This window comes from Podarcis muralis, chromosome 6 (genome assembly GCF_964188315.1).
Source record: "Podarcis muralis chromosome 6, rPodMur119.hap1.1, whole genome shotgun sequence".
NCBI classification, from domain to species: domain Eukaryota; kingdom Metazoa; phylum Chordata; class Lepidosauria; order Squamata; family Lacertidae; genus Podarcis; species Podarcis muralis.
Window position 1 is genome coordinate 41,671,891 of NC_135660.1, and position 24,644 is coordinate 41,696,534.

Here is a 24,644-nt window from a genome sequence, read left to right on the forward strand (position 1 = left end):
GGAAGCACAGACCTGCAAGGGTCAGGTGGGAATGCATTGCCCATCAGGCGAGTTTGTCTGGTTTCAACTTAAAGAATAGAGACTTTTGCTAAGGACTGAAAGCTGTGAGTTTTTTGTTGAGCCTTTTGTTCTTTTATACCACAGACATCATTCGCAGTGATATTGCCTTGGATAAACAGAAAGGCTGCAAGATTGCCCAGCACCCAGACATCATGTTGGAGCTACAGAGGGAAAAGGCAGCTCAGATGCACCTGGTTCTCCTCAAGGAGCAGTTTTCCAACACTTACACCAATCTCACGCTAACAGGTAAGGTTGCAAGGCCACCATGAGCCAAGGATCTGCCCTCATTGCTGAGACTCTGGTAGGACAAATTGCTGCTTGTTTCATGGTGAGAAGAGAAAGCAGGTGGCTCCTGAGCCATGGCAGCTCACAGTCGGCAGGAAATGTTACACAAATCAAAATGTAATCTAGAGTGTGTCTCCTCACTTTGCTGGCAACTTGAATGTTGCCAGTTTCAGAATGCAAGAGAAAGCGACAATCTGACCGTGTTACACATAAACCAAAATCTGTGCCCAATAAGATAGAAGTCAGAGAAGGGGAATAAATACTAGGAAAACCCACAGTGTGTTCATTCTTCTATTTGATGGTCTCATGTAACAGCAATAATGGGTTGGGTTGCTTAACAGCTTCTTGGGACACAGACAGACTCCTGGATTTGATTTAAGCAGCAAGAGGTGATCTGTGGCTTTGAGCAGCGTTTTAATGCAGCCAGAACAACAAGAAAAATGATTAGCACATGCCCTTTAAAATGAAGTGAAAAATAGCAGTTCCATGAGTATTTATTTATTTAAAAATATGTGCATATAGCCTACCCTTTATCAGAACTGATACCAGGGCAGCAGGGTATGACATTAAACAACTGAATTTATATATAAACAATAGACAAGCCCATAAAAAATACATAAACATGGGGCAACTATGAAAGGGCAGAATAGGCTAAAACAATCATTCCCTTACAAACATTGAAAATTCCTGCGTGAACAGGTAAGTTTTAATGTGGTGCAGAAATGATATCAATGTCTGTGCCAGTTGGGTATGTAATGGGAGGACACTCCACAAATGGGCACCACCAAGGAGAGGCTTGCCTTCAGGTATTTGGGTCCCAAACCATTTAGGGTTTTAAAGGTTGGCACCAACAAATTGAATTGGACTTGGTAGTGAGTAGGAAGATATATCATTGTTAATCTGGCAGCACCTCTTTATATGTCATATTCCTGACTCATCTTAGGTTTCTGCCTCAATTTAAATATCTCTTATTACACATCCTAGGCATAAATCAGGGGCAGTCATCTTCTCTGGAAGGGCCACTCTATTCTTCAGATAGTGATCTGGGGACCACAAAGGTATTTGACTCAGATTTGACCTTTCCACATTCAAAGCCAAAGCGAGACATATCATTCAGAGAACAAACTATCACATTCTCCGTATGAACAAAAAACTAAAGGCAAGCTTTTTATCGCACACACATTGATTAAAATATGATTGAGTTACCAGTAGGGATGGGAGAGAAATCGTAATGAGAAGCTACCTAATTTGTACTTCCCTAAATAATACATGAACTTATGAACCAACTGTACACTGGAATTTTGGCTTTGCCAGATTTTGCATTGAAGTTCTCCATTTGTATAATGTGTATTAAAATATGCACATTAGGGGGAGGTATGTCTAAAAATGTATATGTCAGTGAAAATGTGAGCTTCTCATATGCACAGTTTTGTGTGTAATTTTGCATAACAGACATAGTTTTGCAACCAGTTTTCTCTAATATGCTGCATTTTTATGTGTTAGAGAAAACTGGTTGCAAAAATATGTCTGTTGTGCAAAATTACACACAAAACTGTGCATATGAGAAGCTCACATTAACATGTTGATACTTTTTTGTGATAACATTTTTAACAAAAACTGCAAGCTGATATGTAAATGCCAAGAGGTGAAACTTAGACTGGAAAAATGAGAGACCAAAATTGACAGTTTTGCCCATCTCTAGGTGCCAGTAGCTAGCTACGTTGCCGGGTGCAGCCAGCCTTCAGATGAGCATTTGGCCACCTGTGAAGTAAGCTCCCCTTTATTTGAAAAAAAAATAAAATCTGATGGGGGGGGGGGGCTGCAGTTTTTTTGAGAGATGTAGCCCTGGGATGCTGTTCTTCAAGAGGCAACAGCTACTCCTGCCTTCCTCTAAGATGCACTTGGTTGAGAGGAGCGTTAGCAGGCCTAGCAGAAATTGTCTGACGACTTTCACCCTGGGCCTCTGCCCTAACAAGCAACACAAGTCTTTTTGTAGCTCTTTAGCACTCCTCAAAATAGCCGTGCAAGGATTTCAAGCTTCTTCCCCTCTCCCTGCCCTCACTTGCTTTAGTAGGAGGGATGCAGCAATTACTAAATTTGGTGTCCTTGAAACCAAAGCAGCACATGCACTTTGTGTGAACCCAGTAAATATTAAAGAGCAAATATAAAAGAGATAATGGTCCAGATGGAGCCGAGTGGCTGTTTCTATTACGGGTGTTGTTTGAATTATCCATGAAATGGGTCCTGGAATGACTGACAGGCTGTGAGGTAGTGGGGAGAGCTGCAGGGCACTCGTAAATGTCCTGCCTGGCTAGTGGGAGGACAGGAGAGAAGCATCTAGTTCTCCCACCTCTGGCCAGTGGGTGGCAGCGGAAAGCCCCACCAAGAAGTGCCCAGGTTTTCACCAGAAACGAGGCCCAGGTTTAAAAAGAATCCCTAGTTCCCAAGGTTTTTGGATGGATGCTGAGTTTGTGTGACATGAACATCTATGTCAGCCTTTTGAACATGACAGCGCCCCACGCTTTGTGGGGAGAAAACGGGAGGCATCCAGGGCTGGAGGCTTTCCCAGTCTCTTGAGAAGACACCTAGCTGTGACAGATCCCCAGACTTGCGCCTGCATGATGTTTGGGCAGGATCCCTTCAAGCCATTTATCATTTTGTGTAACATAATCCCCTCAGCTGTTTATTCCCACTTGAGCTCTTGGAATCTCCCCTGACAACTTGCTTACTCTCCAGTAAACAAACTTCCCCCAGAAAGGAGGGTCTTCCCCTCCTGTGCTAGTCTGCACGGCAGTTTCAAAGAGGCCTAGGGCATTGCTTGCATTTTTGCCTGGGACCTAGCGCCCGAGGGGGCAGCCGGTTATTGCAGTCTCTTGGCCTTTTAAAGTGTGTTTATGTTGGGAGGGTAGAAGATTTCGGCTCCAGGTGCCTCTGTGAGGCAAAACGTCTTTCAAGTGGCAGGGCTGCGCGCAGCCTCCTTGGGTGAAATCGATGTGGCCTGATAATTGTTAGGAGGTTTAATCTCTCATTTCATAAATGTAACTTAGCTCTGTGTTCTTAGTAGGTAGAACATAATATTTACATATAACTAGACAGAGCCATGTAAATATTTCTCTTTCCTATGATGGATTCTATCATTTTGGTTGTGTGTATGGGATGGGATGACTGGCTGAGGGGGCAATTGCACCTGCTCCTTCAGGATCAGAGGACAAATACTTGCAGGAGAAAAATGCATCAGGCAGGGGTTTTCTGGGGCGGAGTGAGGTGTAGGGAGTAAACTGTCCAAGGGTCAAGGGGCCCCTCCAGCATGGTGTGTTCTGCTTCACACAAAAATATTGCCTAATTGGTGGGTTTATTCTGCTTTAGTATGTTCTGTGATTTCCCCTCAATGCTACCATATTATTGCTGCCCAGAGCGACTATAGTGCAACAAAAGTGGGACAAAAATAAACCAGAACACTTGTAGTATAAAAAGTTACAGGGTTTCGGCAGGAAATTACAGGATAGCCACTGACCAGGAGCGAACTGGTATCACCTCTCCAAAACATTCGCAGGTGCAAACAGTATTGAAAGTGGGGCCACATGTGGCCACCCCAATAGCATCATGATCACAAATAATCATGAACGCACAATAAAAAGGATGCCTGGAGGAGCCCCAGGTCATTCACGGGATCACCACTTTCTTTATCAAGCCTTGTTTTGCCACCAGATGAACGTAGACTACACAGCTGCCTCTGAGCGTGAAGCTCAACCTCTTGCACGAATGGCATCTTCCTGCTATTCCAGGGGAAATAACAAGCTATGGTAGTTAAAATGTGTTTTATTATCCTTTCCCACTACCCTGCCTTGCCATATGGCTAAACAGAAGAGCAAAGATAAGAGGTAAATATCTGTGAAATGGCTGTGTTCGTACCTATGCTAAAGGCTTTGGATCAGTTTCTGACAGAAAATCAGCCTTCAGTGTGCAGCCTTTATTTGACTGTTCCAGCCCTATGGCTTGATCACCTTTCAGCATACGACAGACTGCTTTTCTCACACTCCATTTTCCTTATCATACACCAACAGCCAGAATGATATGGCCATGAAATAGAGTAATTTAGATTCTCATCTTGCTGTGTGGCCCAGTGTAATGTGTTTTGAACCTGCCACAGGCCTAGGAATAATTGTGGGCCATGTGAATTGGCCCTCACTTCTCTCCCAAGTTAGGTGTCCCAGTGCTGGTCCTCTGCCAATTTCTGAAACCTGGCTCTTTGGACAGTGTCCTATTTGGAATGCAGCAGAGCCAGTTTTGCTTGTGAGTGAGTGTCTGAGAAAGCCATTCGGGGATGAAAACATCACCTCAGCTGGGACCTAGCAGAGGCCATTGGTCTCTTTGATTGGTGGAAGCTGTGGTGTGGTTTTTTTTCATCTCCCCCCCGTGTTCACACTTATATTTATTTTCAGTGCTTATATCCCCCACTTCAAACAAATTTTCAAGTGCACTAGTAACATATTTCAAGTTTATCAAATACTGTAAATTGAGTATGAGACTTGCCGCCACCAATGGCAGAACCATGTGTGCTTACCCTACAGTTGTGGCCAAGGGTGAGGAAGTGCAGGTGGAACAATGAAATATGGAACAATGACTCAATGTAGCACCCCAGGGCAGGGAAATTTCCTTCTTCTTCAAGGGTGTGGAAGCTTTTTCAGCCTGAGGGCCGCATTCCTTTCATAGAGAAACTTCTGGGGGCTACCTGCCCTTGGTGTGTGAGGCAAAGGAGGCATGCAACAGTCAGAGGTTGTGCTAAAATGTACATCCTTTCTGGGGCTGGCTGTGGAAAGATTAGCATTGACCCTGCTTTTGCTTTCCATAGGGGGTGTTGCAATCACTTCCAGAACTATATTAATTGGGACTGCAAGGTTTCATCTGTAGATTAGTTACTGATTAATTGTGAATTAATTCGTGGTGGGGAATCTTGTGCCAGTTTTGGTTAAGTTTTTTTTTCCATTTTTGAGGCTATTTTATTTCTGGTATGCTACCATAATAGGGAATGTTCAAGAAAATATTAAAGGTGCCTGTTCTAACAAAGGATGGTAACATTTGCTTTTTATACTATGAGTTATGTCAACATACATCACTATGTCAGAGAAGCAACAAAGAAGTGACATGCCTATTTATTTAGATTTAATCAATTAATGGATTAGTCAGCAAAAGCATATGAATAAGCAGCTCAGAATTGTTTTGTGGCCCCAGCATTTATCATGCTTGAAGGGACAAATTACTTCTTGGGGCCTAGACTGTGGATATGAAACACTCCCCCAGCACGTGACTCTTGGCCCCATGTGTGCAGACATCCGGCTCTGTGCCTGGATTGGAAGCCTCATGCTGATTTAACTAATCACTTCCTTGAGAAGGGCAAAATGAGCATTTCTCTGCTCCTCTTGAAGGCAAGAGCCTAGGAGACCCTGCAGGGCTTCTGTTGGGGCTGCCCCGAGGAGGGATTTACTGCCAGAAAGGACATGACCTGACTGCAGGCTCATTAATGGCAGCCAGATGTGGTGCTGCTGCTGCTACCATCCCAACATCCTGCAACTAGGAGTGCCTGCTGTGGTGAGTGAAAACACGGCTGACCTGTCAGGCCTCAGGCTGGCCGTGTACTCTGCAAAGCCCTTGCCTAACACTAAGCATGGGAGAAGAATTCAGTGTGCATTTAAAGCCAGATTTATCAAAACATAGCCATCCTTGAAAATTTGTGCTTGACTGAATGTTGTGATGTAGTTCTCCAACCAACCAACTAAGTATTGCTTACAAAAATGTATATATTAGGCAAAAATATCCATGAAAATGAATATATAAGTGAAAATAATATACCGAAATGCATTGTACTGGAAGTTGCTTGCATAAATTAGTCAAAATTGTGTACAAAAATGTGTTCGCTAGGAGAAATTTGCACAAAAGTGCTGAAGAATTCTCATGTGGATTTTTTAAGAGAAAATTTTCAAATTGCTGCAGAAATGTGGAGAACTGAATTTAAGACTGAAAAAATGAGAAACTGAAGGAACCAACCAAGATCTTTCTATTACTACGTAACACTTGCTGTCACTGCAAATATCTCATAGTCTTACGGCTTTCCCTGTGAGAAAAAGCTTTTATATGGAATTATCCTCTATGCATTCAGTGTGGCCCAGCTCTTAAGTGCTGCTCTTCCATGGTTCATATTGGGAAGAGGATGGATGGGGAGCCAACACAAAGGACGCTATTCCTGTTCTACAGTGGAACCTCAGGTTGCGGACGTAATCCGTGACGGAGGCCCGTCTGCAACCCAAAGCGTTCACATCCTGAAGCACCGCATCTGCGCAGGCGCTTCTGTGCGCTTCTGTGCATGTGTGAGCGGTGCTTCTGGCGCTTCTGGTGCTTCTGTGCATGTGCGAGCGGCAAAACCCGGAAGTAACCCGTTCCGGTACTTCTGGATTTCCCACGGTCTGCAACCCGAAAACATGTAACCTGAAGCAGCTGTAACATGAGGTATGACTGTATCTTCATTTACTGCAGCAGACTCTAGTGCCACTGTCTGTAAACATAGTCACGTTGACTAACAGACAGAGAGCTTGCCCCTGCTTATGTAAGTATACTTTCACCAAATGTCTTGCAAACATCAGCATAGTTGCACATGCCAACCATGCCTAGCTCTGCTGAAGGGGAAAATAATATTGAAATGTCAAATGGAAATAAATCCAGTTTTGCCAAAGCTTCCATTCACAAGAGACCAGATTTTAATTAGTGCCTTCCAACTTCCTTTAGAAAGTTATTTGACTTCAATTAGCTGAACTGGCACATTGTTAGGGAGCAGGACAGGCTGGATAGCTGAGCTTTGTGACAGGCATAGCAGTGGCCTAAATTTTTCCAGTGTTCAGTAAAGCACTGTGCAATCTCTGTAGAAGCACTTCACTTATTTTAAAAAGGCACCTTCAGCCATCTAACTTTAAAATGGGCCGAGATGAATAGAAATAATAGCCAGTGAGATATTCACATTCCTAATTTCTTATGTATCAGGGAACATCCCCTGGGTTAGAGGGTATACGGAGATTCTGTCCTGACATCAGATTGACTTATATGTATACAGTGGTACCTCGGGTTACATACGCTTCAGGTTACATACGCTTCAGGTTACAGACTCCGCTAACCCAGAAATAGTGCTTCAGGTTAAGAACTTTGCTTCAGGATGAGAACAGAAATCGTGCTCCAGCAGCGCGGCAGCAGCAGGATTCCCCATTAACTAAAGTGGTGCTTCAGGTTAAGAACAGTTTCAGGTTAAGTACAGACCTCTGGAACAAATTAAGTACCTAACCCGAGGTAACACTGTACATCTTATACACTGTAAAATATTCTGTCTGCTCCACTTTGAAGAAGCTAATGATTGGCAGCATGTATCTAAAACCTGCCCCAGTATATCCCTTTCTCTAATCAATCTTTGATAGCGATACATCCACTTAGATGTGACTTACACATGTACATATATCACTTTATCATTAATGCTCAGTGACGCCGGGGGATGTGTGACCAGTCAACATTGAAAAGTATTGTGTTTGAGTTGACAATCAGGCAATATTATCCTCTTTGCAGTTATTAGTCTGGAATGGCTCATTCACTGATGCAAATCATTAGCTGTATGTGCAAAGTGATAGGAGTGATAGCTTTTGTTTATTACACTGTGCATAGTACTGGACATATCTAAACAAAAAATAAATAAATCATTTTGTTCAGTTAAAAATGGCTAAACACTCCATCTATCAATTTCCCTCTTATATTGGAATGACGCAGAACCAACATGTTCACAGGTCATGGTTGTTGTCTTCATCAATTTCATGTGAACAAGTCACAGGTATAGTGCCTCACAGGAACAACACTGAAAAAAGAATGTTCAAGCATATTTTGAAACCTCCACGGGTTCTCCCTTCTTTTCCGTTGACTGGTGTGCGCATGTACTCTCTTCCTTCGTCTCTGGTCCCTTTGCTTCCCATCTCTTTACCTCTCTTTGTTGTTGTTGTTTAGTCGTTTAGTCGTGTCCGACTTTTACCTCTCTTATCATTTTTTACCTCTCTTATCAGTTTTACCTCTCTTATCATTGGCTTATATTTACTGATGTCATAGCAGGGCATTTCAGGAACAACTGCCAGAGCCCCTCTATCTGCTATTGGATCCTGCAGAGTTCATAGTGGTGTGGGTGAATTGTATTTTATATTGTCATGATCTGCCTTGGACTTTTTTAATGGAAGGTGGTATATAAAATGTTTTTTTTTTAAATATGAAGAAGAACTCTATTGCAGGCAACTTTTATTAAACTATACAGGTAGGACATCCAGATTCCAATGGCCAAGAATTCTGGCGGAGAAAGATCTATCTTTTGGTCTCAGATAAAAATTCTGGCCAACCTTACAGGGCCATTAAAAGTGTCATTGAGATTATGCATGGAACCTTATTTGAACCTTCTTTAAGCATTACATAACTGGTACCACTGTCACCTGTCCTTTTCCTTTGACATTTGTCTTTAAGACATTTATCATCATTTGCCTGTCTGAATAAAGTATTCCTTTCCAACAGAGCTGCTGGGTCCAGATTCCAAAAGAGTTTTCTTAGATGAAAACAAGTAGCCCAAATGTATAAGAGATTCTGGATTACACTCCAGCTATGATAATTATCTCCTGCTATTCTCCTGAAACTGTTCTTAACCTGAAACACCACTTTAGCTAATGGGGCCTCCCGCTGCTGCCACACCGCCAGTGCACAATTTCTGTTCTCATCCTGAAGCAAAGTTCTTAACCTGAGGTACTATTTCTGGGTTAGCGGAGTCTGTAACCTGAAGCGTATGTAACCTGAAGTGTATGTAACCTGAGGTACCACTGTACTTGGAATGTATTTTTCTTGAAGTTTTTTTCCTTTTCATGTAGGCTACTTATATTTGCATTTTAAAGTGTTTATTTTAGGCAGAGAATGATTTAACCACCACTACCCTCATGTTCCTTGAGCTGAAAAACAAAGGGTATGATCACATGTTTTAATTATTGCCTGTAAGCAGCCCTGATTGACTCATGTTAGTAAAGTGGGTTGTACTCGTAAATAAACACACAAATAAAACAAAACTCTGCCTTCTATGCTGGACGTGGGAGTCTGGATCTAGGCATATGCCAGCTCTAATTTCTTCATGGTATTTGCAATGGCTGAAGGCATCTTTGCATACCCCATCCTGATTCTGCTCAACAACACAACACCCCCATATTAGTGCGTATGAAATGGTTTTATTTTGCATTATGAAAATACTCAAGCTTTGCAGATCCTCCAGGAAATACAAGATTTGCCAGATCTGTTGGGCAGGTACCTAGAATGCTTCCCTTTTTACTTAGCCCTAGTAGGAATGCTCACTCAGAATAAACCCCACTGAGATCAGTAGACCATATTTCCTAGACAGCATGTCTGAAAAACCTTGTAGTTAAAACTTTACCCTCAAAGGCCTATCACCCACAGAGCTCTCTTAGCCAATTTTAAGGTAGGATTTTGTTCAAGGGGCGAGATAGTTAACTGCTATACAACAGCTCTGTGCAACAGTATATGTAAGCTGCTGGAGTTCCTGTGAGGAAGGAGAGTGGGAAGGAATGCTGTGGTCATGGTGCTGATGGGGTCATTGCTCATTCTTTCATCCGGGTCTTGAGGGACATGTTTCTGATGACAGATCAATTCTTCATTGTCGGGATTCCTGCACAGTTTAGAAGGAAAAGCAAAGGAAGAAGGAACAGTGGGTGAGTTTGCATCTGGATTATCATTCAAGTGGCCACAGGGGTTACTATAACTGGTGGGGGCGCTACCTGCTGCTAGGAATACAGTCTGACTCCAGTGCTTTGCTTGACTCCAAACCACTTCCCCATCTGTCTAGCCATTCCTTGTCTACAGCTCCTCTTGCTCTTCTGTTTTGGCCAGTTCCAAATGAGATCCTGACTTAGTGGCTGCTAAGGGCTACAGCCCATTTTATTTTATTTATGTTCCCCCACCCCTTTCTTCTCTGATGAACTCAAGATGGCATAGGATTTGCAGGCGGTTGTGATCCAGAAGCTCTGGTTGCACAGTGAATTTTTAAAAAATAGACAACCATATGTAATTATAGCCTTGACATTTTTTAGAAATTCATCTTTTAGCCAGGACAAGACTCATAGTCCTGATGGTCTAACTTCCTATTGCATGTGCACCTATTAGTGTGCATTATTGTTCCAGTAATGTGCTGAGGAGCACAGGGGCTTTGCAATTATGGAAGCTTAAGTAGGTCACACTAATTGGGACAGATCAATATGACTTTTTATAGACTAGAGCTGTGGTTGGTATTTGGCATACTCAACTTCTGATTGATCTCTATGGTAGGGACAAATTAATAATAATATATATATATATGGATGTGATCTTGTAAGTAACATTTGCATGAATTCTGGATGCTACCACCACTGCTTTCATGATATTTTAGCGCTGCATGAAATGCTTTTTCCTACCAATTGCCAGGCTGTGACTGGCAATTCACACTGGACAGAAGAGTAGTTGAGTAACATTTAGGGAGAAATGGGCTTCAGAGGTAGGTCACCTTTGCTCCTTCCAGCACAGCTGGGTCATCACGCCAGGAACTGCAGCTATTGAATTACCCAGAAGAAACAGAACGGGTGGAGAGACTCCTTTTCGGAGTGAAATGCAAACCCATTGGCAAGGAAGCAAGAGGAGCAGCTTTGAAGGGAGAAGTTAAAGCAGATTCCAACAATCCTCCATTAAGTAATTAGGGGGCACGGGGGATGGATCCGTCTGAGATGCTCAGTTACCCCTTTTCTTCCTTCTGCTGGGCACTCCCTAAACCGGATCACCTGGGGAAGCTCTTTTAAGGAGCTCCAGATGGGCTGTGTGTGTGTGTAAAACGCTGCCTCCAGCTGTGGCCAATCACTCCTAGCCAGCCAATCTGCCTTTCTGCTGGAGCCCGCGGCAGCCACACTGCCCATTCGTCACGCTTCTCCGATTGCAGCGCTCTGGATAGCTTCTCCGGGCCTTGTCTGGCTCTTCCTCTCTTGTTTTATCATCCACCCCCTCCATGAGCTAATGTAGTAACATCTCTTCATTGGCTATAAATTCAGGGAAGAGCCATAGATAAAATATGGCTCTGCACAGGAAGATGGGGAAACATCTGGTTTTTAGCCCTTAGATTCAGTCTTCACTTGTCTCCTATGACAGTGTCACTGTTTGTGCACGTGTGAAAAAGAGAGCTGATACATCTGAGCCAGCCCAACTGGATAATTTGGAAGAAACAAATGGCGGGTGGGGGAGCAGAGTAAAATGTTTTCATTTGGATATGCAAAGAATCATGTTGAGTCCAAAACTTTTCCTAACAAGGGAACTGTACAAGCTGCCTCCATGGCTAGTTTGAGAGGCCGGGTGGTCCAAGCCTCTTCCTTCTCCTTGAAGGGCTGCTGGATCTCTGAACATTCAGGGAGGAAACAGCTGATTAGATGCCTCAAAAGCAGCAATGACGCGAGAGCCTGGGAGAATTCTAGAAGAACATCAATAGTTTATTTAATGGTGGACTCTTCAGGCAGTGTTCCACTGTGTTTCAGTGTGACAATGAGGCACTGGGTTTAAAAAGAATGAGGGTGTATGTGAGAGAGAGCGATTAGCTTAATGAGCAGAGAGTGGCTGAGTAGGTATCCGGAAAACTATTGCGCTTCCACAGTTTTTCCGATTGGAAGGAGGTGAATCCTTGTGGAAATTCTATGCTTTTTCAGATTCACCTCTTCCTGATTTGAGCCCTAATACCATGAATCCAAATTTGGCTGCATTTTGTGCTATATCTGCTTGCCCGATAATTTGGGGAGTGGAAGGAGGAAAAGAGTTTTTCCGCTGGGTGAACTGTTCTTATTGTGTCTAAAGGGCTAAGTAGTACAGATGCTCAGTCTGCATATTCTTTGTTATTCAAAACAAGTGTCAAAGTTCTTTGGCCTTAAATAGCAAAGGCAGAAGCAAGAGACCTTTCTAAGTCTGTTTTAAAACAAAATTCACATGTGGGTTGGAACAAGAACTCACCCTTTCCAGATGTTTGGTATTTGGTGTGCTTTTTTTTTTTTTTTTACTGACAAGGAAATCAACAAATTGCCTTCAGTCATTCTTTAGACTCCACCCAGGTCTAGATTCTGTCCAGGCCATATTTTAGCACCTCCTAGAAAGAATACTGCCTCCTCCCTCCATAAGCTATAGGTAATGAAAGAACCCTATCAGCGCTTTCCTGCAGGATCATAACCAGTTGCCAAGGGAAGGCAGCTTCCAATACCAGGCCTTACTCTGCTTTATGTATATGGAGATAAGTGGAAAATGAAAAGTTGGAGAGAAGCAAAAGCAATTGGGGTGATCAATGAAGCACAAAAAGACCCATATCTGATCCACCTTTTATGGCAGTAACATGCCAGACCAGACTGAGTTTCTGCAACTAGCCTACAGAGTCACATCACCTTGGAATGTATTGTTGTAATATACTACAAGGAAATGTCTTCCCAAAAATGGCAGCAAGTTGAAGTTCACCAACCTGTCACCCTTGCTTTGGCGCCCCTGCAGCCTTGTGTTGCCTTCCCAAAGGCAGGTAGGGAGGCGGACAGCTTTGGGAAGGAGGCATGAGGGCTCTGGCAGAGTCCTGGAGCCCTCCCACTTCCTTCCCAGATCTGGGAAAGCTCTAGCTAGGTTTTGGAGAAGAGGAAGGAGCGCTTATCGGGCTTGGAGACAGTACCCCTTTGGCTAAGGGCCCAGTGCATGTGCACTGCTTGCACAGCCCTAAATCCACCCTTGCAGATGCATGCTGCCAAGGACTTGAACAAATCTGCTTTCCTCTTGACAGTCATAGAAACTGTAGAGACTTGAGTACACTTGCTCTTGAATCCTAGTAAACAGAATATCAATGTATATTCGGTGGCTTCTATTGTTATAGCTGTCTACCTGTTCCTATCAGAAATTATCAGTTGATGAGAGTTATCTGAATTATCCAAGGAGGCTCAAGTCTTCATAGCAAAGCTCTTCTGGATTAAGAAATATCTTCCTTTGCCAACTGAAGCACGATCTGCCTTTATCTGTTGTCTCCAGATACTCTAAGATATTCCAAATATTTAAATAGCCCAAGACCATCTGCTGAGTACAGCGGCCCATAAGGCTGTAGCACACATCAAAATGCTCTTAAGAGCCACTGTGTTAATAAGAAGGCTGGATAATCTTGATCCCTAAGTATACATGCATGGCCGCTTGCCTCACTTTTTACCTCTGTTGGTGAACTTGCTTGCTCTGCTGGGGGGCAGGGTGGGAGAAAGAAAGGAAAGATTTGGCTGTGTAGGGGTTAGATTAAATATTGTGGCCTTCAGTGTTCTGACACCTTACCTAACAAAGATCGAGTTGTGGGATGAACCCCCCCCCCCTCCAACCTAACTGCAACCTGGCTTGCATTCAAGGATTGCTGAGCAAAGGCTGCAGCTGACATCATGAGCACATTTTACTTCCTTTTAAGAGCTTCTTTCTCCAATTGTCAGCCATTGTAGATGGAATTGCTCGATGATTTAATTGCATGATCACATCTAGGAGTGTTTGGTCTTGGTGTCCAACAGTTCATTTATGTTTGTCCCAACTCTGAATTCCCAGCCCTAGAAGTATTGCAGAGAAAAGAGTCTCCATTTGATGGAATGCCATGGACACAAACTTTAGAAAACGAGCCTCCTGAGCCATCTTGAAGGTGTCTGGCACCAGGACAAGTCATTAGTCAATCCTGAAATAATCATCAAGCAGAGGAACAGCTTATTTTATATACTGTTTCTTAGAGTTAAACACTTCCCCATATTCCAGCACTGATTGGAGCCTTGAATTCTTTCCAAGTGTTCAACCTGTAAAGATATTTGAGAACCCCGGGACCTAGTAGTAGCTTTCCAAAAAATGATAGATTTCACTTGAATTTTCACAAATGGAAAACCACAACTCCCCCATAGCTGCAAAGAAGCAGCTGTCACACCAGGTACACTGTATGAGAAAACACTTTTTGAAAGCTTCAGGGATTTCTTATTATCTGGAAGTCTGTAGTGCTCTTAAAATTTGTGAAGAAAATGTTCTCCCCCCTCCTTTTACAGGCACATTTGCCTGGGATAATCAGCTGCACCTGTTTGGAAGCTGCTCTTCGTGTTTCCCCCCTCATTTACAAGTTGCACGTGTTTTTGTTAATTTTTCCCAGTAACTCGTAAGTGTCAACAAGCTTACGTTGCAATTCTGGAGTAAGCTGGACATTGTTTTGCTCATGCCATCGTGTTGTGAAACATTGTGAAAGTGTTGGATAAGGCTGAAGTCGTCTGCAGAGAATACAGATTTCTGGGAGGTTTTCTCCCAGCCCTACCCGAGTCCAGGGTCCAGGAGGCAATGGGGTTAAATTCTATTGCAGTGGAGTTAACTGCTCTGTATTTAAAATGATGGTAATAGGATAATCTTCATCTGCTTTTATTGGCCAATTCACTGCCAAAAAAAATGTGAGAGTTGCTCTCTACTGGAAAATGGTTCCTATTTATAGGAGAAGAAGCTTGTGATGTCCTAGGCTCAGTATGTTCCATTCTCCCAGATCCTGTTTCTGATCTGGGTTTAATAGTGTGTGACATGGCCAGATAGGAACCGTATGGTGCAAGGCCCTGGCTTGGCCTGGGGCCTGTGTGTTTAATTCACCCCTACTGCCTTAGTGTGGGAGCAAGGGGAGTTTGGCTGTGCATCTTCTCAAATGTTTCTGTCATATCACCTCTCCTTTTCCAAGGCAGGCTTGACAGTGGGCCTTTTGCACATGTTGGGAGGTTTCTACCCACTTCCTGTTGGTATAGGCCCCCACAGTCCTGGTAACACAGCTTCTAGGGAGTTTCTCTGATCCCATCTGTGGTTGGACTAAAAGATAATCTGTAAACTCAAACCTGTACCAAAGGTTCTCCAAATTGACCTTGTATCCGGAACTGTTGCCATCCATGTAAGGAGTTTGCCTATTCTGCTGTGTCTTTGGCCTCAGGCAGTTCCCCAGCCTACATTCTTTTCCCTTCTCCTTGGCCTCTCAGATTTTTTTCTTTTAATTTTATGGCTGTTGCCTATCTGGGGACCACACAGCCCGCATTGTCCAGCTTTGGTACACAGCCAAATAGTTGACTGGCAGCAAGTTCGCTACACTACATCTGGTGGTTTCCCAGCAATGGAATCTTCTCCCAGGGCTGCTTCATATATTACTTTTATCAACACAGATGCTAATCCCAGTCGAGGGCAGGTTTCAGGCAGCATGAATGCTCTGCCCACTAGCTGGCCCTTCCTAGTCTCAGAAAGGAAATGTACATTTCATTTCCCTTCTCAGTTTGTCCAAGCACACACTGTTCTTAGAAAAGGAACAGGGCCTCTTACAGGCCCCTGGATGCAAGGCTGCAGAAAAGACAGTCCTTTGGGTGAACAGGGCCAGCCCTACCTTTAAGCAGAGTGAGGCAACTGCCTTGGGTGGCAGATGCTCAGGGGCAGCAGTAGCAGCTCCTGGTTGTTCCAAGCCCCAGCCATTCCCCTCTGTGGTTACATGGCCTCTCCTTCCTCCCCAAATCTGTTCTAGTACCTCAGGTGTGGTGGAGCATGCTATCCCATCACCAGGGTTGAAGTAAGATCCAACTGCCAGTCTAGTCATACTCTGTACGTGAAATTGGGAGGGGGTCCAATCTTGTAATTTACCTCAGGCCACATAATATCTTGGGCCAGTCCTGACTGTGGGCTCACTATGGCTCTAAAAGCCTCAGCACAGTTTCACCATTTTTTTGAGGGGAGGCACTTACAAGAAAGCTAGCGATGATAACCATGCAGTGGCTTTGTCCAGAAATGTGAGATCCATCAGTAGTGAGGGCTGTGGGGTTCGCAATTTCTCTATCTGTTAGGACTCTTCTCCACCCCTGCTTCATTTCCAAAGCCTAGCGGTTGGAGTTGTAGTCAAATGCACAAGAGAACTGGGAAGGTGTATGTTGTGCCACTAAGTCCAAGTCCTGACCTAAGGCAAGGGGCCCTCAAACCAAAGCACCCCAAATACAGCCTGTGCTTTCCCCAAAAACATATATGCAGGGCCAGCAATTCTACAACTTGTTCATCTGACAAATTGTTCTCATGAATTATAAGTTTTCCGGAGGCTTATTCTCTATCCTTTATTGTTCAAACCTACAAAGCTCAGTCATTTTTTATGAGGACATAGAAAAGTTTGGAGTAAATGGAGAGATTCTGAGTTGTCCCTAGTCTCCCTTTGATGAAATCCCAGTGTATGAAATGCCGCCGCCCCCCCACTTAAGTTTGGAGAGCAGTATATTTCCCTATACTATGAATACATGAATTGAACTGCCTCTATAAACATGAGCATCAATGTATTCTCAACACGAAAACCCCAGTACTTCATACATTACAACATATATACATGGTTTGCTACATGAAGATGAATCTCTGTGTAGGAAATTGTAACATATGAAGCAGCCTTCAGCATATGGCAAAAATGGCACAACTCCAAAGATATCCATTTCTGCTTCCATATTCCTTCCTCCAAAATAACCCTCTCTCCTTGTAGACTTAACCATTTACTTTCCATGTAAATTATGGAAACAGTTTGAGGAGATTGGTGTTGAGCAGGAGAAAGGATGTTGAGCAGGAGAAATTTTGCCTGTTCAAGTGTTTCTTTCTTTTCCCCACATCTTTCCTACTAAGGCAAAGCTTGCTTTCCCTGCTTAGCTGAACTCTATCCCACTGAAGAGTATTGCCCCATTGCTAGAGTCAGCTCTACTCTTCTTGCCCCTGCTATTTGCTCAGATATGCAACTCTAATGCCCTTATCACCTATCTGAAAAGGATTAACTTCTTTCTTTGCACATTGAAAGCACATTTATGTCTGTTCTTAGTGCAGGTCTCTATGAAACTCTCATGAAATTCAAGGTCAAAGAAAAGCACCTGCACTTTGCACTGCAACCTCTGCTCTCTTTGTTTACGGTAATTATTCTATGTCTGTCCCAGGATTGATGCCACTGCCCTGGGCAGATCATGAATGCCTTTATCTTTCCATGTTTTTCATCTAGCTCTCCTTACTGCATTAATGTTTTATAAATTCTTCTGCATTCCAAATGTCTCACATGCTCATGCCTCCCTATTCTTTTCTGATCTCTCTCTCTCTCTCTCTCTCTCTCTCTCTCTCTGTCTCTGTCTCTCTCTCTCTATATATATATATATAGACAGCAGCAGCACTAAGACTGTAGAATTTGAAGAAAGCATGATCTAGGATCTTAGACATTTTCCAAACATTACACTTCATGGAAATATTTTTTTCTGTGAGAAGCAGAAATGAAACAGCTGTCTCCTGCTCCTGCTGGGCTTGTTCCTGTGCAGGCTCCCTCTGAATTTATGCTGCAATCCTGTTGGGCAAGGGACCAGTGGCCACCTTCATGGTTGTAAGACTATGTGCCAAGCCCTGGTGTTTACATGCTTAAGTGAGATCTGGGTGGGCTTGATCAATACAGCCATTGAGCTAAAGAGGCAGCCACCACATTCAGACCCTTCATTCCAAAGCTCACAACTGACAGATCTCAGACTAAAATGCATTCTCAGTGTCATTTGTAAAACCAACAAATCTCAAACCCAGAAGCCTTAAGTCTGATTGTGGGGAGAAGTCTCTTCTTTTGACTTGGAAAATGCCTCCATGTTAACACCAGCTCTAACTTTGAAGCATTCTTGCTTCTGCTTTATTGTACGCCAAAGGCCTTGACCCTTTCTGCATTGTTTCTCTGTAAGCCTTATAGGCTAGTGAGTACAAGATGAGATACGTACTTAGGCAACAGCTAAAATTAATGAACAGGTCTATTTATATGAGTGTCCATCAGAACCCTCTGTTTCCATTCTCTTACAAGTTCATTTCTAAACTTGCCCAGTAAATGTCATCCTGTAACTGTCCTCCTGCAACTGCTAACCTTTCATGAGTATTTTGTTTTCACATAGGTGTGATATTTTAGCACCCCAGTTATGGAAAATTGTGATTCCTTTTTTCTCCAGTGCAGTGTCTCGGGGCCCCTAGTGTTGGTACTCCTGCTTCTATGATATTTTTTTCATGGTTTGGCCATTATTCTCAATGCCATAGTTCTTCATTAACCACCCAACATAAAGCTGGGACCAAATTAATCTGTAACTTTTTTATGAGGCATCCAAAAACTATATTTCTGAAGAAAGAAGACTGAACGCAATCTTACCAGCACATCTGGAAGCTTTGATCCTAGCTACTGCGTAAAGCTGGTTGCATCACAGATCTGAAAGCTTTGCTGCCTGTGCAGATACTTTCTGTAGTGACACAGTGTGATGATAATCTTAGTATATCCATGACATGACATACTATGTCATCAGAAACTGAGGAGCCAAAGAAACCCACCAGATTCTAATAAGTTTCTTTCTGGAACTGTGGCATTTGGAATTTCAAATGGATTCAGGAAGGATGGGTAAGAGAGCATGGAGGGCAAAATTTCAGAAGATACCTGGATAGAAAACCAGTGACTCCCATAATGTTTCCAGAGAAAACTGGGGGGATTCTATCGACTTCAAGACTGTCTCTTTTGGCATTGCCCCCAAATATACAAACCTATCTTTACATCAATAGGGACTAGAAAATTTCATTTAAAAAGCAATCAAAAGAAAGTGATTTCCAACACCAAATTCTGCATTCCTGTGGCACTGTAATTTGTTAATGAGTTCATGCTGAGCTAGTTGTGTAACCGCCAACTGCTGTTTCCTGTTCACATTTTGACCTGAGCAAACATGCCTACATGCTAAATTGAGCCAAATGGAATTTTGGTGCTTTGTCACAACCATAATTTTGCAGGTGGGTTTCACTGCAAAAAAAGAGGGGGGGGGGGCAATCTAACAGCTTAGCACATGTAGCCACATTCATCTGGCAGATATATGCACCTATAGCATTCCCACTTCATTTCCCCAAATCTTATGGAAAATAGGTTTATCTGTATACATGTATTAGAATTTGTACCATGGGGAATAGTAAAGTAGGACATAAGACTAGATTATGTCCAGGGTCAAATGAAATCTACAACTATGCTAACTTTAGCTCCCATAGTTAGTAACTACAGCCCACTTTAAAGAGGTGCCTTGTGAATCATTTGCATTCTTAGGGCAGATGTGGCTGGAAAGTTGCATGTTAAATTTAACACCAGCTTAGCAGTAATCAACAGGGCAGTTCATAATTAATGTAGCACCCTTGCAGTTCCCAGCAGGGCTTTTTTTTCAGGTAGACACCTTTGCCATTCTAAGAGAACAAGGGAGAAGTTCATGGTGAGCTCCAGCACCACTTTTTCTAGAAAAATAGCACTAGTTCCCAGTATCTTCCTTCTCAACAGACAGTTGTATAATGTTGTGTAGAAAACATTAGGCTACCATAATAGCAAAAAAATGTTATGCATAAATATCTGTCTGTTTGAAATCTTACTCTTGGTTAAAAAAACCATTTCAGACATCCAATTAATATCAAGAGCATGCATTTTGTTTTGGCTGTTTTTGCATAAAGAAAGAGGCATGTGCAAAATTGGACTGGGAGCAAAACTGCAGTATCTGTCTTTCCTGAAGGGTCTTGTTTGTCTTGGAGTCTACACAAAGTTGGAGTATGCTCTGTCATGGTGCCAAACAATTTGGCAAAGACTATTAACAGAGTTTCATTCAGTATGGATTCTTCCAATGTCCGGTGTTGTATGTCCAATCCCTGCATGCTCTCACAGACACGCACACACACATGTTGCATTCCTGATATATGCACCACTTATCTCTTGGACTTATGATAGTTTTGTGGCTTGTATAATTATATAGGGCCATGTGTATGTGGTTGGCTCACCTACTCCAAAGGCCCCGTGGTAACAATTAATAACGGAAGGGCGAACACGGTAAAACATAAATCTTCTCTTAACTACTAAGATCATTTAACCTTTTATTGAAAAAGAAGAAAAAAACCCAGAAAGCCAAACCTTGGCCTGTCATTTCCATAAGTGTGTGGCTAGGGAAGGATAATAATTCCCAATTCAATAGTTAGCAGTGATTTATTTAGGCCTAAAAAGAATACAAGAGCTGCTACACTGTGTTTAGGCTATATTTCCACACATCTCAATGGAGGGGGGGTAGAGAAAGAAAAGAAAAGAAAAGAAAAGAAGAGAAGAGAAGAGAAAAGAGAGGAGAGGAGCTTGTACGTTAAAAGCCAGAACTAGCTAGGACTCCATATATTTACAGATCTTGTATCTCTGTGCAGACCAGCTTACTGAATTTCATTTTCCTCCTTTCCTTCCTCCTTGTCTTTCTGGAAAAAAGATTGTGGCTCTGAGCACTGTAGTATGGAGTGTTTCTTCTTCCTGTAAGGAAATTCTGCAGGCTGTACCACACATTGTCAGCAATGGAAGAAGGGGAAGCCATGGGCCAAACAGTGCAGGAGATCCATGGTCAAATGTCTGATCTTCTTTCCCCCTTAAAATCAACATCATAGATCTGAATCTGACTACTACCCCACTCCAGTGTAATAAGAAGCACTGGAGAAAAATGCAGCAATTAGCAGATGTGTGTATATGATGTGAGGTTTATGTCAGATCAATAAATAGCACAGGTACTGGGACTCCAAATTTGACAGCCTGGAATCTTACTCTTTTTTTGGATAAAGAGGGGCAGCTAGATCATCAGATCAATGGCACCAAATGCAGAGGTGCTGGAACTGACCTAGACCAGGTCCGAGACAGAGCCCAAGTCTGTTGGATTGGGGCATTTGAGCCAGGAAATCCCTGACTTGGGCTCTTTGGATTCTGTCCTCTTAAAGCTTGTACCCTCTGACAAATTAACACATACAGCAAGGACTCACAATGCTGGGTTATCCCCTCAGCATAGACTACAAGCCTGGAAGGAGTTGTCAGAGAGAAGGAGGAGGGCTAGGCTCCAAGCCAGATGTTTTAAAACATTCCAGTCCTCAAGCAAGGCGCTGAGCCTGAGAAGGGTGATCTGGCTGTGGAGTCACAAAAAGCTTCAGTACAGTCCTTCCCCCCTAAAGAATCCTGGGAACTGTAGCATTCCTCTCACAGAGCTACCATTTTCAGCATCCTTAACAAATGACAGTCCCCAGGATTCTTTGCTTTAAAGTTTTTGCTTTAGAGTCATGTGCTTTAAATTTGTGCCGAATATGCTTTAAATGTAGAGTGTAGATCTTGGTCACTTGGAGCTTTCCATGGTGCTGCAGCCACTGACCCACCTTGCTGCCTTGCCCCATCATGTCCTCTAGGCCTCTTGTCCAGCTCTGGACAGCACAGTAGGGGGTTAGGGCTGAATGTGTTATTTGCCACAATCACTGCTCTGATCTAATTTGGACCCTCTGCCAGAGCCAGCTTTCAAGTCGAAACCAGTATGTCATGAGATCCAGTTATGGATCTTCAATATAACATACAGATTGGCTTTTCTTGAGCAGGAAACTCTTTCTTTCTCTAGTTTTCTCCATCTCTACCCCTATAACTGGTCAGCCTCCTGTCCGTCCTCCAACAGCAGGAAAAAGCTTTCATGCCAATGGCCATAGGTATATACACCTTGTTTTCCTTCAGCAGTTGCTGTAAGTTGTCAGTCTTGTCTAGACTGCCACTGCCTTAGGCTATTTGTCAGGAAATTCCCACTTGTGGTGTGTGTATGTGTGTATGTATGTATGAATGAATGAATGAATGAGGAGGGGTAGTGCATTTAGCGCATAGGGCCACCACAGAGGCCAGACTTCTGATGGTCACATAAGCAAGGTTCGTTGCAGGACATGGGAATTCTGTATCAGGAATGAGGAACCTGTGGCCTTCCAGATGTTGCTAGACTGCAACTCCCACCATCCCACGCCACTGATTGAGCTGGCTGGGGCCGATGGGAATTGGATTACAACAACATCTCAGAGGGCCACAGGTTCCCTACCACTTTTTCTACATATGTGATGTGGAGCAATGTAGTAATTTTCCTTTCCAGCTTCCTTAAGAAAAGGCAAAGTAGGAGATGGAGAGCTGGCTGTGCATTATACTCTGTGAAAAGTTACATAGGATACATAGGAGGAAGCATCTTCACCACACTGCCTGGCAGCAGCTCTCCAGGGTTTCAGGCAGGGGTCTCTCCCAGCTGTACTTGGAGATGGCAGGGATTGAACCCGGGACCTTCTGAATGGGAGGCAGAAGCTCTAACGCAAAGCCTTCTCTCACACTGCCACATCAAGTATGTTGCCTGTTGACAATTCTGCAGGTGGAGATAGGCAGAGAAAGCAAGATGTAATCATGCACAAACACACAAGGAACAAGGGATGGCTCTTCTTCCATTGTTCCTCTCGTAGCATCTACATTTCTCTAGGAGTTGCGGGTAGGGAAATTAACAGCTGTGCGAAGATATAAAAGGGGAGAAAAAGGGCGGGAGGGAGAATGGCTGCCAGTGGCTCTTGTGTTAACCTACAATCTGCTCCCCACTCCCTCTGGGGAGCTTTCAGAACTCTCAACATACTCTTTGTGGTGAGTGTAATGTGTAGCCAGTCTCTGAGCTCAGTTCTGTGTATTGGACTGAAGGCTTTTCTTCCAGCCGTTCTAGAATTCTAAAACTCCCAAGGAAACAGTCTCCTTTCTGTGAATGGCCCCCACTGCTGGTGGAGACACATCTTGAAGTAATATGCATCTCTTGATGACACCTCCTCAGCACTTAGTAAATCTGACCTCCCCTTTCATCTGTCATTACACCGGAGCACATGGCTCAGCAAGCGGTTAACACATTGCCTCCAAACTTTACATTTCTGAGAGAGGAACATGTGCTCCTTGAAAGTGACTGGTGGTATTAAGTGTTTAAACCCATTTCCTGTTACCTTAAGGTCAGGAGGTCAGACAACAGGAAGTCTTCTTCTACTTCCATCCTGCCAGGCTGCCATTCCACTGCCTTGCAGAAGTCTCTGTGCTACTGGCACTATCTTGTTTGGAAGTAAGCCTTCATTCATCTTTGCATATTACAATCACTGCATTAGAATGTGCTTTGGAAAGAAGTTCTCAGATTTCCTTCTACTTAATAGAACAGACATTTCCATTATGCATTTAAGTATCCAAATGTTTTAATACATATTAGCCAAAAGAATAGATTTTCTGCATGTTTAGAGAAACAGTTTTATTAATTTCTGGATTCAGAGAACAGTTTCAGAGGACATGCTGAAGCTGGAAATTTAACGATGAAACGAATTTCCTACTATAGATTTTACTTAGAATCCTAGTGGAATTATTTGTCGACCATTTCCCCCGACCATTTTTAGCTTCTCCAGGTCCTCATTTAAACCAGACTAGTAATTTGGTCCTTAATTTGGCACCTGTAGCTCATTGAAAGTTGTGGGCTGCATTTGGAAGCTTTATTGCTGGGTAACACAATATGCTTTTAGGATCTAAATAGCACCATTAACAGAAAATTGGCTTCTGCTCAGAGTAAAAGTATTTATTAGATTTATTTGCTTAATGTTTATTGGAAAAACGGTTGCCCAACAGCCACAGGGAATGCATTTCCTCTGAGGTCCCAAGACAGGGTTTGGAAATTCTTCCTTACTATTTCCAGGAAGAGTTGAAGGGGTTGGTTAAGAGTAGTTCTCTTCAGGTTATGAGTGGACGTAGCCCAAGGAGATAGCTGTGGGGAGTATGAGTATATTTTGTGGAGGATTCTGCCTCTCTGGACCTCATGAGACATTTGTGGTGTATATGTGTACCTGCTGCTGACCCAGATCATCCCATTCTTATGCCTCCTCAGTAATGCTTAGTAAAAGAGAGCTGACTACCAGTGTTCCAGCTGAGATGGTTTCTTCTTCCCCTAAGTGCCACCACAAAGCTACTCAGGAACTGTCTTGCTCTGTAGTTTTCAAAAAGATTCCCCTCCCCCCTCATAGCTTGTCCTGACTGTTTTCTTATATTGCTTTCATGCTTATTGTTTTAATATTTTCATGCAATCTTTTTAAATATTTGTCTAGCAAGTGGTATGTAATTAACATGCGTACATTAATAAATAAATAAAAATTGTACCAGTCCTTGCTACAATTTATTGGCTAAGCTCTAGCTTGCAGGGGTTAGGAAGGCACTGAATGGGATGACATTCCAGCAACCCAGTTTATTGGGTTTTGCTCTGAGCAATCCCAGTTTTACTCTGAGCAGTAGCCAATTTGCTGCTAATGGTGGTATTCAGATCCTAAAAGCATATTGTGTTACAGAGCAA

General features: G+C 43.1%; 1 protein-coding gene across 3 annotated transcripts in view; it reads left to right on the top strand.

The window, feature by feature from the left end:
- HPSE2 (heparanase 2 (inactive)) overlaps positions 1-24,644 on the top strand; it is a 113,744-nt gene that overhangs the window by 20,820 nt on the left and 68,280 nt on the right. For all 3 annotated transcript variants that reach the window (XM_028730598.2, XM_028730600.2, XM_028730597.2), the window contains exon 3: positions 145-306. In XM_028730598.2, the coding sequence (XP_028586431.2) occupies positions 145-306 (162 nt within the window). The remainder of the gene's footprint in view (positions 1-144; positions 307-24,644) is intronic.